Genomic DNA, 13,640 nt, shown 5'->3' with positions numbered 1-13,640 from the left:
TGAATGAAGCTTGTGGACCAGTTTGGGAACCCCTGGTTTAGACGCAAGCAAGCCCGCTAAGAGCATGCAAGGGTTGGAAAGCACCTCCAGTGCTGGGGGGGGGGACATGAAGGCAGGCTGAAAAGGGGGTGGGGGAGAGAATGCAGGGAAAGTGAAGCCACCCCCCTGGAAACAACCCAAGGAGGGCTGAAGACTGAGACAGAGAGGCTCCATGGATATTTATAACTCATTTTTAACTTGCTTTCCTTCCTCTAGGAGAGATTGTGCTGGAATGCCATGCAGCCTGTCAGAGCACAACCGTGGGAACTGGCCATGGTGCTGCAAGACTGCCTCATTAAGTGCAGCGGAATTAGCCAGCATTTGCATACCCCCCACGCTATCCCAGGTGAGTAGACAGCCAGGAGGCCAGACACAGATGCTGGCAGGTTGCCAGACCCCTTCGCTCCCGGGTCCCTACTGGCTGATCACCAGAGCCACAGACTCATGGTTGCCAGGTCTAGCAAGACCAGCACCTGCTCTTTCCAGAGACAAGGGCCAAAATATAACCTCAGGCCACTAAGCTCTCTTTTTTTGCTTGGGGTGTGCACACAGAGCAGTCAGTCGCTCGACTGCGGTGGTTGAAGGCCAGTGCTTCCCTCCTGCAGCTGTTGCAAAGAGACACACGTCTTCTTCACATTTCAGCTGCTGAGGAATGACCTTTGCAAGCAGCTTGAAACTTTCCCCCCACCCCACCCCTGACATACACACGTCTGCTTTCTGCTGAGTCAGGAATCTGAGTCACTTTCAACTCCCCCCCCCCCACCTCCAATAACCAACCAATAAGAAAAATCCATCCTGTTACTCACAAGCGCCAAAATATTCGCAGTAAGAGAAGCTTCCAATATGCACAATGAAAGCTTCAAGAGGGTGGCTGGGCCACAGCCTCCCCCTCCATAACTCCTGGGGTGTGAGGCAACCTAACAGACCCCCTCAAACCTGTGTTGTTCCTACATGGGTGGGGACAAAGATAATTGACTGCCATGATGCAGTGTCTGCCGAGAATCTTGGCAGGCAATCCTCCCCACCCCGTGCCTCTCTCCACACACAAATGAGGGAGAAGAGGGTTAGGGCTGGAAAGAGAGACATGGAAATTCAAGTTTGCCTGCCGGCACATGCTCAAGGAGGGGAGAAGCCCAGGCCTGGGGGCTCATGCCATCTGCTCCTGAAGGAAGCCTCAACTGGCCTGAGGGAAGAGTTGAAGCAGCTCTTCCCCACTTCTGTGGGGCTACCAAGTGACTCAGTGTTCTGAGGGAAGGCAGAAGACATGGGGGTGGGGTCGCCAGATATCAGGTCCTGCAGAAACCACCAGTCAAACTGAGAAAACTCTGTTTGCTGTATTTTGTAGCCTGGAAGGGAGGGGCAGCTGCTGGCTAGTTATAGCAGCTTTCTCCAAGAGGGGAGAGCCATTTAGCCATTGACAGGAGTTGCTAGAAAGCTCTGCAAAGAACAGGAACAGTGCTACAGAATCCCGTTTCTCCCTGTCCAGCCAACTATTGCGAACGCATAAGGGATACAAGCGGCTGGCATTTCCTGGGCCAAAGCAAGGGACCTGGGAGGCAGCAACTGTTCTGGGACACAACAATAGTGATATTCCAAATTCCTAGGAGCCAGCACTGAATTTAGCCCAGATTACAAGATGCCAGCATCAAGAGTCTAAGTGAACAAGCATCTGCTCTGCTAATTCAGTGGGATTTCACTGCCAGAGGGGGGCTCTGAGCCAGTGTACTGGGGTGTACTCCCATTATATGATTGAATTATTTTGACACCACAAGAACAGCCATTTATCTTAGATGGCTCAAAAAAGAGTTTGAATGGTGGTGGTGTTCAAGCTTCTCCGCTGCGCAGTGATAGACCTATACAGGCCCACCAGCTCCCTGACGAAAAGGCAGGGCCCATCAGGCTGCGCCTCTTATGGACACTCACTTGTTCTCGAAGGATATCGTGATTGAATCTTCATGAACATCTTTAACAAAACCCTGCAAGGGAAGGAACAGACAAGAGATGCTGCATTAACACCACAGCTAGCAAGTTCCCAATGCTCACTGCAAAGCACTACAAGGAGCAGCATGGAGGCCACCACAAAGTGACTGCATCCCTCGACTGAGACAAGTCAACCCAAGCAGCCAATGCAATGTAGCAGTAGCAACAGGGAAGGGAAGACTCTGCATGGGAAGCAGGAACAGTCCTATGGAATCAAAGGGACAGGACGGGGAAACATCACCCACAGATGTGACCCTCAGAAGTACTGGCCCCTAAGGGCAAAGAAGGGGGCCTGAGTAGTGCTAGCTAGAACCTGGAAGCCTAACAAGGTCTGTTATTATTTACAACTCTTGCCACAACAGGACCAGAGAAATTCTGGTGCAAGCAAAGGATGCTCACTTGGAAGACAATGCATGTCCCAAGCAGTTGTTCTTCATGCATCAGGTGAATTCCTCCTCCCTCCCTCTCAATCACTCTCACACACTTGGCTCGTCACATTTATTCATTCTACAAGGCATCCCCCTGCCAGACTAGCCAACAACAGGCTCTCAATGACGGCTGGCTACCCACTCCAAAGAGTTCAGATGAGGTCACTTACGGTGCTCAGGCAGTCACAAGTGCAGCCAGGACCCAACCTGCTTTGCTTCTGCTGCAGGACTCCCGCCCCCTGTCAGCCCTCACTCACAAAGGGAGACAGACCGGCCCCAACCTGCCCATGCATTTTGAATCCCAAAGCAATGCAGGACCGCTTGGTGTTGGGGAAGGGTGCTCAGCAGAGCATCCTTTGGGAAGAAACTATTGCGCCCCTAGGAGCAATCCTCAACTGCCCACATAGCAAGGTTCCTTGCTCTTTTGATCCATTAAGGTGTTGGACTGCGACCTGGGAGACCAGGGTTCCAATCCCCAGATAGCCATGAAGCTCACTGGGTGACCTTGGACCAGTCACTGCCTCTCATCCTCATGAAAACCCTATTCATAGGGTCGCCATAAGTCAGAATCGACTTAAAGGCAGTACATTTTTTCCTTAAAAGTCCAGAACAATTTCAGGCCAAGATTAAGAACCAGCACCTGAATTAGCCAACTGGCAAAGGGATCAACATTTGGGACAACTGCAAGAGGAATGCAAGACTTGTAAGTAAACATTTTCTGGAGCTGCTAGAAAAACAAGCCCAGTGGGCAAATCGTTAGCTTGGTTAATTGACACACATGGATAAACATGACATTTTAGTGTGCGCACTAAGGGAATCCACTAAGAGTTTCTAGGCAGAAGCCGTGCTTGGATTACTCTTTTTTTTTTTTTTACTTCAGGAGGGTGACCCAACCTCTGAATAAAGGCTAAGGTATTTCACAGACCATCTCTCTGCCAGGTGGCCGTTCTCTGTCACAGCCTTATCCTGCCAGGCGCCTGAGTTTTAGATGGGAGAATGCCGCATGCCTCTGCTTGCTCTTCTTCTCCTAGCCCCCATGAAATGGACTTCTGCCATTGGCACAGCCAGAGAGATGAGAGGGCAGCTGCAGGGTGACCCACAAGGGAGGGGGCTGTGAACATGTTCTGAGTTGGGAGCGTGAAGAGGGCAGGGCAAAATGTCCTACATGTCTAGTGGGTAACGGGAAGAACAGGTGCTCCTGGGGACAGATGTCTTCTCTGCCAGCTGCCCAACTACAAGCAGACAGCACATATCTCTTTCCCAGCTTGAAGCTGGGCTAGTCAGCCAGAAAGCAATGCCGCTCTTCGAGAGAGCTCAGCTCCACGGCACAGGGAAGCCAGAGTTGGTAATCTCACCACCCATTTCCTTGACCAGCATCTGGGCAAGGCAGCAGAAAGGCGTTACCTCTGGTTGGAGGATGTGGTACACACACAGTATCCCTGATTACATGGGAATGGGGACTCCGCTCAAGCCTCCCTAAAGATCCTGCTTACCTCAACAGCATGCCCAGGATCCCTCTCTATCCAGGACCTAGTGCTTTCTTGAGCAAGTCTGCATTTTACCCTTGACTTGATCAACCAGGTAAAGCCCTTGTGCAGGCACACAAGCGCCTCCCGCTACCCATCAAGGTCTAGTGGCTGTATCCTGTGGCCTCAAAAAAGCCAGATTCTGAGCCATGTTCTACCCTTAGAACAGATTATGCACAACATTGATTGCAACTTGGCAAGTCAGAGGGCAGCAAAGGGGCAGAAGGTGAGCCATCCAACAAGGATCCACAACTGTGTAATGTGAGCAGCATCAAAGACTCTGGAGCCTCTGCAAACTGCTTCTTGTTTGCCCTCTTCCACCGCCTGCAAAGCTCCAAGATTCCCCTTTACAGCACTGCTGTGCCCCAGGCGATATACATTTCCAGGCCAGCAAAGTGCATCTCATTTATCATGCATTCAACACAGATACATCAGCCCAGCATACAGGAACATTTATATCTCCCACGTTCCGCACCTCAAGGCTGGTCTACCTGCCTTCTAGCTTATGCTGCCAGGGCTAAAATAAAACTGCAGTGTACAATCTTTGCTATGTTTATAACACCATGTCAAAGAGTTTCAAGAAACCCCCTTATTTAGGTTTCAAGTCCCCCCCCCATTCATTTGCAGCTCCACAACTTGAAAACTCATGAATTCAAAGATCATTTTAACCTGTGGTGCATCACAGTTTAGAACAGGCACCAAGCACTAAAATCCACTTTGTTCTTTCTGCAAGCCATACACCCATTGTCCATTAGGCAGTCTGTCCAAAACTTATATTAAATGCAGCAGTATTCCACGAGCATTATCACCTGTGGTGTATGCATAGTCACTATATATATATATATATCCAGCCCGCACAAGTGGAATATTTAAATTTAAGTATCAGCATTTGATTGTCCTGATGCTCAACCTATACTCTGGAGAAGAGGCTACTGTAAGAACAGAATATGGAGAAACTGATTGGTTCCCAATCAAAAAGGGTGTGAGATGGGTGTATTTTATCACCCTATCTGTTTAATCTATATGCAAAACATATCATGCAGAAAGGGTGACTGGACCAAGATGAAGGAGGTGTGAAAATTGGAGGGAGAAATATAAATAATTTGATATGCAGACGATACCATACTACTAGCAGAAACCAGTAATGATCTGAAATGAATGCTGATGAAAGTTAAAGAGGAAAGCACAAAAGCAGGACTACAGCTGAACGTCAGGAAGACTAAAGTAATGACAACAGAAGATTTATGTAACTTTAAAGTTGCCAATGAGGACACTGAACTTGTCAAGGATTATCAATACCTTGGCACAGTCAAAATGGAGACAATCGTCAAGAAATCAGAAGGAGGCGACTTCCGGGAAGGGTGATTCGCCTGTGCTGCCTCTGAGACAAGCTCTTGTCTCAGAAGAAGCTTTTTCAGCTTTAATCAGTCAGAATGTTTTTTTTTTTGACTGGTTAAGATTTTCTCCTGGTCAGGGAGAAACGTGAGATTAACCACAAAGCCTGTTTTTGTTGGGAGGACTGGATTTCATTAATTTATGAGAGAAAGTTCAGCCAGCAAATGCCGGACAGACTTCCATCAAAGCTCTTGCTGATTAAGCGACACGTTTATCTTTTCTTCAAAGAAAAACGAACTAACAGGCAAGCATCCTTCTTTCCATTTTTTTTTTTTACTTGGTTTAAATTGTTGCACCAAAAAGAGATTTGTCAATGAATCAGCTATAAAGAACTGGGTGAGTTAAAAAATTTCTCTTTCACTCACGAAACTAAGGAGGAAAGAAATCGAAAAAAGCTTATCTTTGTTTTTATTGCAAAAAGCGGGCCTGGAAGTGCATTCTAAAGATATTAACGGAAGAGGGATTTTTATTTCGAGGATGGGAAAAAATAAACAAATTTGATTTATGAACTTTGGAGTATTATGTCTGGAACTATTTTTTTTTTTTTGGTCTATTTCATTTTGACTAATCTGCTTACTGAAGACACCACTAACTGTTTGAAGCTGGGAACTAAACTTGTTTTGTTTTCCTGAATATATAAGAGATAAGACAGGCTGTATTGATGTCTGCAAGCCTGAAACATTAACCCAATTGTGGCTGAAATAATTTTTTGTTTTTGTGGTTTTAAGAATGACAACCAGGAAAGTGACTGAGACCATGGAAGAAATTATGTTTCAGATAATAATGAGTGAGATTGAGATAATGAAACAAACCCTGAGACAGGGCAGACAGGAGATGAAAATTGAACTTAGCAAAATGATGCAGGAGTTTAAAAAAATAGGGGATTCTGTGAAAGAGGATTTTGATGGGATTAGAGATGAGAAAAGAAAAATTAAAGGGAAGATATAAGCCATGGAGACTGGAACAAATGAGGAATTGGAAAAAGATCTGGAGTTTACGGATGTTAGAAATAAAGTTTACTGTTTGGAATTCAACACTGTCTCTGAAGAAACTAATGAAGATATTAGTGATAAAGTTATCAACGTCTTGGATAATTTTCTTGACTGGAATGATGTGATGGAGCTTGACATAGAAAAAATCTATGGAATTAATTACAAATATATGACAATGGAAAAACTCTTAAGAGATGAGCCAGTGCATTTTGTAAAAAAGAAGAGCAGAGAAGTGACTTTACAACAATATTTCAGCAACATATTTAGAATTGATGGCAAGGACATATTTGTGAAGGGGGAAATTCCCATCTGACTCTTGTTATATGACTATGGCTATGACAGCAAGATCATCATGAGATACTGATAATGGATGAGTGGATACTGAAACCACTGGATTTAACAGGACTACTGAAGATGGAAGATGGAATTAATATTGATAATGGAAGAATGGTTATGGAAATTATTGGACCTAATAGATTCAACGAGATGGATTAATCGATATGTTTATTTGGATTATGGCTATGACAAGAAGATTATTATGGGATACTGATAATGGAAGAATGGCTACTGAAATTACTGGATTTAACAGGATTATTGAAGATGGAATTAATATAGATAATGGAGGAATGGCTATTGAAATTACTGGACCTAACAGATTTGAATTAGATGGATTAAGCGACATGTTTATTTGGAGAAAAATTAAAAGATATATCTCTCAAGGAATTGAAATCTCTTTTGGACTTTTTGTGGAAAGAATAAAGTAATGTTTATGAGATTTGATGATTAATTAAGATAACTACTGGAGGAAAGTGATTTTGTAATATAATTTTAGAGACAGGATTGTTATATATTGTAGACCTATGGTTGATCTGCGACAAATCGGAAGTCAACATTTTATTTTTTTTGTATAATTGTTTTTGTTTTGTGTTTTTTGTTTTTGAAAATTTGAATAAAAATTAATAAAAAAAAAGAAATCAGAAGGAGGCTAGGACTGGGGAGGGCATCTGAGAACTAATGTCCCTTTTTTGGGCAAGGTCTTGGAGCAGGTGGTCGCCGGCCAGCTCCAGGCGCTTTTGGATGAAACCGATTATGTGGATCCGTTTCAATCCGGTTTTAGGTCTGGTTTTGGCACTGAAACAGCCTTGGTCACCCTGTATGATGACCTTTGTCGGGAGAGGGACAGGGGGAGTGTGACTCTGTTGATTCTCCTTGATCTCTCAGCGGCGTTTGATACCATCGACCATGGTATCCTTCTGGGGAGACTCACGGAGTTGGGAGTTGGGGGCACTGCTTGGCAGTGGCTCTGCTCCTACTTGGCGGATCGTCGCCAGAAGGTAGTGCTTGGGGAACATTGCTCGACACCCTGGACTCTCCATTGTGGAGTCCCTCAGGGGTCGGTTCTGTCCCCCATGCTTTTCAACATCTACATGCAGCCTCTGGGTGCGGTCATCAGGAGTTTTGGAGTGCGTTGTCATCAGTACGCTGATGACACGCAGCTCTACTTCTCCTTTTCACCTTCTTCAGGTGAGGCTGTTGATGTGCTGAACCGTTGCTTGACCGCGATAATGGACTGGATGAGAGCTAATAAACTGAAACTCAATCCAGACAAGACCGAGACACTGTTGGTGAGCCCTTTACCTGCCCAGATGGTGGATGTTCATCCTGTTCTAGATGGGGTTACACTCCCCTTGAAGGAACAGGTTCGTAGTTTGGGGGTCTTTTTTGACCCTTCCTTGTCGCTTGAGGCTCAAGTGGCCTCGGTGGCACGGAATGCGTTTTACCATCTTCGCCTAGTAGCCCAACTACACCCCTATCTGGACAGTGACGATCTCGCCTCAGTTGTTCACGCTCTGGTAACTTCTAGATCGGACTACTGTAATGCGCTCTACGTAGGGCTGCCCTTGAAGACTGTTCGGAAACTCCAACTAGTGCAAAATGCGGCAGCCAGGTTGTTGACGAGGACCTATCGGTCTGCGCATATAACACCTGTCCTGGCCCGCTTGCACTGGCTACCTATCTGTTTCCGAGCTAGATTCAAGGTGCTGGTTTTGACCTATAAAGCCTTATACGGTGTGGGCCCGCAATACCTTGTGGAACGCCTCTCCCGCTATGAACCTACCCGTTCACTTCGTTCAGTATCTAAGGCCCTCCTCCGGGTACCAACTCATCAGGAAGCCCGGAGGACTGTTGTTAGATCTAGGGCCTTTTCTGTGGTGGCCCCCGAACTCTGGAACAGCTTACCTGAGGAGATACGCCTGGCGCCTACGGTACTTTCTTTTAGGTTAAGGTTAAGACCTGGCTATACTCCCAGGCATTTTAATGTTTTTACGTTTAATTTTGTTAGTTAACTTGCTGTTATGTATTATTGATTTTATTATATTATTGTATTTTAATCCAGTTTTGTACACCGCCCAGAGAGCTACTAGCTATGTGCGGTCTAGAAATGAAACGAAATAAATAAATAATAATAAATAAATAAATAAACTAGAAAAGGTCCCCAAATGCAAAGATGTATCACTGAACACTAAAGTTAGGATCATTCAGACCATGGTATTCCCGATCTCTATGTATGGATGTGAAAGTCAGACAGTGAAAAGAGCGGATAAGAGAAAAATCAACTCATTTGAAATGTGGTGCTGGAGGAGAGCTTTGCGCATACCATGGACCGCGAAAAAGGCAAATAATTGGGTGTTAGAACAAATTAAACCAGAACTGTCACTAGAAGCTAAAATGACAAAACTGAGGTTATCATACTTTGAACACATCATGAGAAGACAGGATTTACTAGAAAAGACAATAATGCTGGGAAAAACAGAAGGGAGTAGAAAAAAAGGAAGGCCAAACAAGAGATGGATTGATTCCATAAAAGAAGCCACAGACCTGAACAGGGTGGTTTATGACAGGCTGCTGATTCATAGGGTCGCCATAAGTCATAACCGACTTGAAGGCACATAACACACATCAGCATAACATTTTAGGCACCTGGTTATCAAGGACCGTCCCCAGATCTAACACAAAAAGTCCAATACAGTCAAATTTGACTTCAAAAGAGAAAATTTCCAAAAAAGTTAAAGGCGAAAGTGAAGAGGGTCAAAGCTCTCCAGAATGCTTCAAAACTACAATAGAAGCTCAGCTGGAATGTATACCACAGGAAACGTACTACCAGGATCAAGAGGATGCCAACGTGGCTAACAAGCAGAGCTAAGGATGACGTCTTGTCTAAATGAAGAGAACAAAAAGGAGCACAATCTTTGGCAAAAGAAAAGCAAGCAGACAAGGGACACTAAAAAGAATTTGAAGAGCATACCACTAAAAACATTCACATTAAGACCAACAACAAACAATTAGTTGAATCCATTAGCAGCGGAAGACTCACTAGAGAGGTGGTTGGATCTTTGGACAAATGACAAGGGACTCAAAGGTGTGCTAAAGGAAGAAAAGACTATTGGCGAAAAGCTGAATGCATTCTTGCCTCATCTTTCACAGCGGAAGATATAAGGCAGATCCTTGTGCCTGAACTAACATTTACAGAAAGGGAGGGAAATAGTAGTGACATGAGACAAAGTTCTAGGTCTTAATGATAAAATAAAAACTTGCAATTGCCAGGTCCAGATGGCATCCATCCGAGAGGTCTTAAAGAAGTCAAATGTGAAACTGCTAATCTTCTAACAAAAATAAATAAATTGTCTCCAACATCAGCCTCCATACCTGAGCACTGGAAAGTGACTCATGTAACACCGATTTTTAAAAAAGGAATCCAAGGGGATCCTGAAAGTTACAGGCCAGTTAACTTACTGACTGCGGAAAAACTTGTAAAAAGCATATTAAGGACAGAACTGCCAAGCATACAGAAGAACAATTCTTGCTGCAACAAGAAACAGAGTTCTTTGAGTGTGTCAGCAAGCGTATAGATAGGGGTGATCCAGTCAACATTGTCTACTTAAGACTTTGAAAAAGCTACTGATAGAGGCCCTCACCAAAGACTCCTGAGTAAGCTTAGCAGTAATGGGATAACAGGAGAGGTCTTTCTATGGATCAGTAACTGGTTTAAGAACAGGAAGCAGAGAGTAGGAATAAACTGACAGTTCTCCCAACGAAGGGGCTGTAGAAAGTGGAGTTGGTATTGGAACCTGTACTTCTTGTTCATAAATGATCTATAGTTAGTAGTGAGCAGTGAGGTAGCCAAGTTTGCAGACAACACAAAATTCTTCAGGAATTGCACAAAGTTCCAAATGGGCTTTTGGCTTGATCCAGCAGGGCTCCTCTTTTATGTCCTTAGGAATAAGACATAGGGGTTGTCACAGATAGCATGATGAAAACGTTAGCCATGTGTGTAGCAGCTGTGAAAAAGGTGAAATCCATGTTATGGATCATTACGAAAACAGATGCAGTGATAGCCACCAACCTAGATGGCTTTAAAAGAGGATCAGACAAATCCATGGAGGATAATGCTACCCATGGCCACAAGCCATGATGGCTACGCTCTACGTCCAATGTCGGAGGCAGTATGCTTCTGAATACCAGTTGCTAGGAATCACAAGTAAGAGCACTGTTGTACTTAGGTCCTGCTTCCAGGCTTTTCCCATAGGCATGTGGTTGCCCACCAGGGCTGTGGAGTCGGTACGCCAAACCTTCGACTCCGACTCCTTCATAAATGGCAAATGTATATTAACTAGTAATAACAAATTTACTGTAGTAAAATGGTAGCACAAGGCATTTCATCACCACCACGTGAATCATCAGGCTAGATTGATAGAACATAAAATATATTTATTTGATTAAAATTTCTGAAGAAGAAAACTTTCCTAAATTCCTATGAAAGTTTTTATTTTGAAGGCGGAGTTAAGAGTCGGTACATTGCTTCAGACTCCACAGCCCTGTTGCCCACTATGACAACAGAATGCTGGACTATACAGGCCTTTGATCTGATCAACACAGGGCTCTTATGTTCTTACATCAGCTGTCACTAGTTAGCAGGGTGCAATATGCCAGCAGTGGTATGGCAAGTACCTCCCATGTCTGAACCTGTTTACTACCGAGGCTCTATCAACACTGAAGGAAGCTCTGTAAGACCAGCAAAGTAAACTTACTCATATGCATCAGGCAGTTATTACTCTTCCAGAAGCATACAGAAAAGCAATTAAGGGGGAAAAACAAAACACTAGAGCTATTCTAGAAAGGGTCACCAGTTGCAATTGGAAGACATAAGCTTTTATTTTAGAACTGCTTCTCTTTTCTTTTTAAAAAAAAGATATTCCAAGAAAACCTTTGGAAGGCCCAGTAAAACAGAAAAGAATGGATTTGTGGCTCATATATTTGAGATCAATGATGGTATTACAGTGGTCAAGACACAAACTTCTGAAGAGGCAGCTGCAGAACTCAAAAGGCAGAAATAAATTTGGGCAGACTGTATACTTCAACCTGAAAGCTAGTTAGCATATTTCCCCGTATTGATGCAATTAGAAAATGGGGTGTGGTGTTGTGAGGATTATGCCATTGTCAAAAGGTATGTAGTCTTAACATTCTGTTCAGAAGACCAGCACATTTCCACAGAACCCATGACTGACGGAAAACGCTCCTACTTTCTGCTCATTCAACTTTACTCCATGTTCACTGGGGAAAGTACGGCAGCAGCCACTTAAGCAGTAGCACTCCAAAGCAGAGGAAAGGTGTGTACATGCAAATAAGCTTTGGCAGGAGGAAGAATTACACAGGTGCTAATTGTACATTTGTTCTCCAAGCAATCTGCACCAGTTACTTAACACATCTGCAGGAAGTGCTATCGCTTGAGCCCCTAAAACATAAGAAGTTGCCATATACCAGGAAATACTATTGGTCTATAAAGGCCAGAATGTTTTACTTTCACTGGCCCCAGAATCTCGGGCCTAAGAATCTGCTGTCACCTGCTACCCGATCCTTTTAAGTGGAGATGTCAGGGGTTGAACCTGGGATCTTCTGCATGCAAAAATACTTTACCACGGGAACTATAGCTGAAATGGAAGAATCCCACTTTTTCCGCAGCACCAGCTTCCCAGATTAAGAGTCTTTTGGGGACATGTAACGAGATGTGTGTTTTCTGGTGGTAAAAATGTTATGTGATATGGTGGGGTTATGACTTTAAAAATAAGTTACTTAATAAGGAATCTATGCCGATGCCACAGCAAAGAGCATACAAACGGGCTAAAAATAACTTGCTGCACTCGGAGAGCAAAGGATTAGCCCCCTCAAACATTTTTGTAACTTTGATTCATAGCCATCTGCATGCAGGATACTGGCTGGAGTGACTCCATTCAGAGGTGGGAGGTCTAAAATTAGCAACAGACACAATACCCTGAGCCCCCACCTCACAACCCTTGATTAGGTTACAAAATTCTCCAAGGCCTTCCAAACAAGCAGTGTCTTCTCACTACATAACAGAGACCAGATATTCTACTTAGAACAAAATGTCACCCCTCCACACAGGCCCACTGGAATCTTGCAGAATTCAGAAACTCACAAATCCTGGATATCTTAGCCTCCTTCCTTCTCTGTATCACTGACCACACACCCCAACCCCCCCCCCTCTGGACAGTGTTTGACCCTCAGTACTACGCAGAGCAGCATTGTTGACAGACAACACACAACTTGGTCCAGTGAGCTGAAATCCTCCATTCCTAGAAAAAGTAGCACTCCATGCTGAAGGGAGAAAAAGTGCCGCTCTGGAGCTGCTCAGCCAAACTGGAGCTTGGGAAGGACTTTCTTATGAAATTGGTTCCATGTTGGAGACACCATAAGTTGCTTGAGAAATGAAGGTCCTGTTACAATTATGAACTGTATTTAGCCCACTAAAGAAAATTCCACTGAATATTGGATGCTCAAAGGTAGGAAACTGCAATGTGCAGGCTTCGAATCTGGGAAGCAGATTGAGATCTCTGCTGCACCCAGCCTTGTGCAAGTCAGATGGACGATTACTTCCCTATCAGGATTAATTGGGAAAATGCATCTGAAGTAACTTGGCATGTTATTATAGCGAGAGAGGATGATACTAACCCTACTAATGGAGACTCGACCTCCTACTCCACTTGCCTCATAACACATGTGAATGTATAAACACATGAAGCTGTCTCATACTGCACCAAACCACCAGGCCTCACTCAATACTGTCTGTCCTGAGCATCAGCAATGATCAAGTAGAGGTCTCACCTGACTGTCCTACCTGATGCCCTTTAAGCTACAGAAGTCAAGCATGGAACTTGGAACTTTCCAAGATGAGGTTATGCCCCTATTTAGGAGCACCTGCT

General features: G+C 44.3%; 1 protein-coding gene across 1 annotated transcript in view; it reads right to left on the bottom strand.

Annotated features, from left to right (window-relative positions):
- Window positions 1-13,640, bottom strand: part of FXR2 (FMR1 autosomal homolog 2) — a 33,879-nt gene that overhangs the window by 18,678 nt on the left and 1,561 nt on the right. The window contains exon 2 of the mRNA XM_061588641.1: window positions 1,963-2,015. Within this exon, the coding sequence (XP_061444625.1) occupies window positions 1,963-2,015 (53 nt within the window). The remainder of the gene's footprint in view (window positions 1-1,962; window positions 2,016-13,640) is intronic.

The sequence above is a fragment of the Rhineura floridana genome, chromosome 11 (assembly GCF_030035675.1).
Source record: "Rhineura floridana isolate rRhiFlo1 chromosome 11, rRhiFlo1.hap2, whole genome shotgun sequence".
In the NCBI taxonomy this organism is placed as follows: domain Eukaryota; kingdom Metazoa; phylum Chordata; class Lepidosauria; order Squamata; family Rhineuridae; genus Rhineura; species Rhineura floridana.
This window is presented reverse-complemented; position numbering and strand designations above follow the sequence as displayed.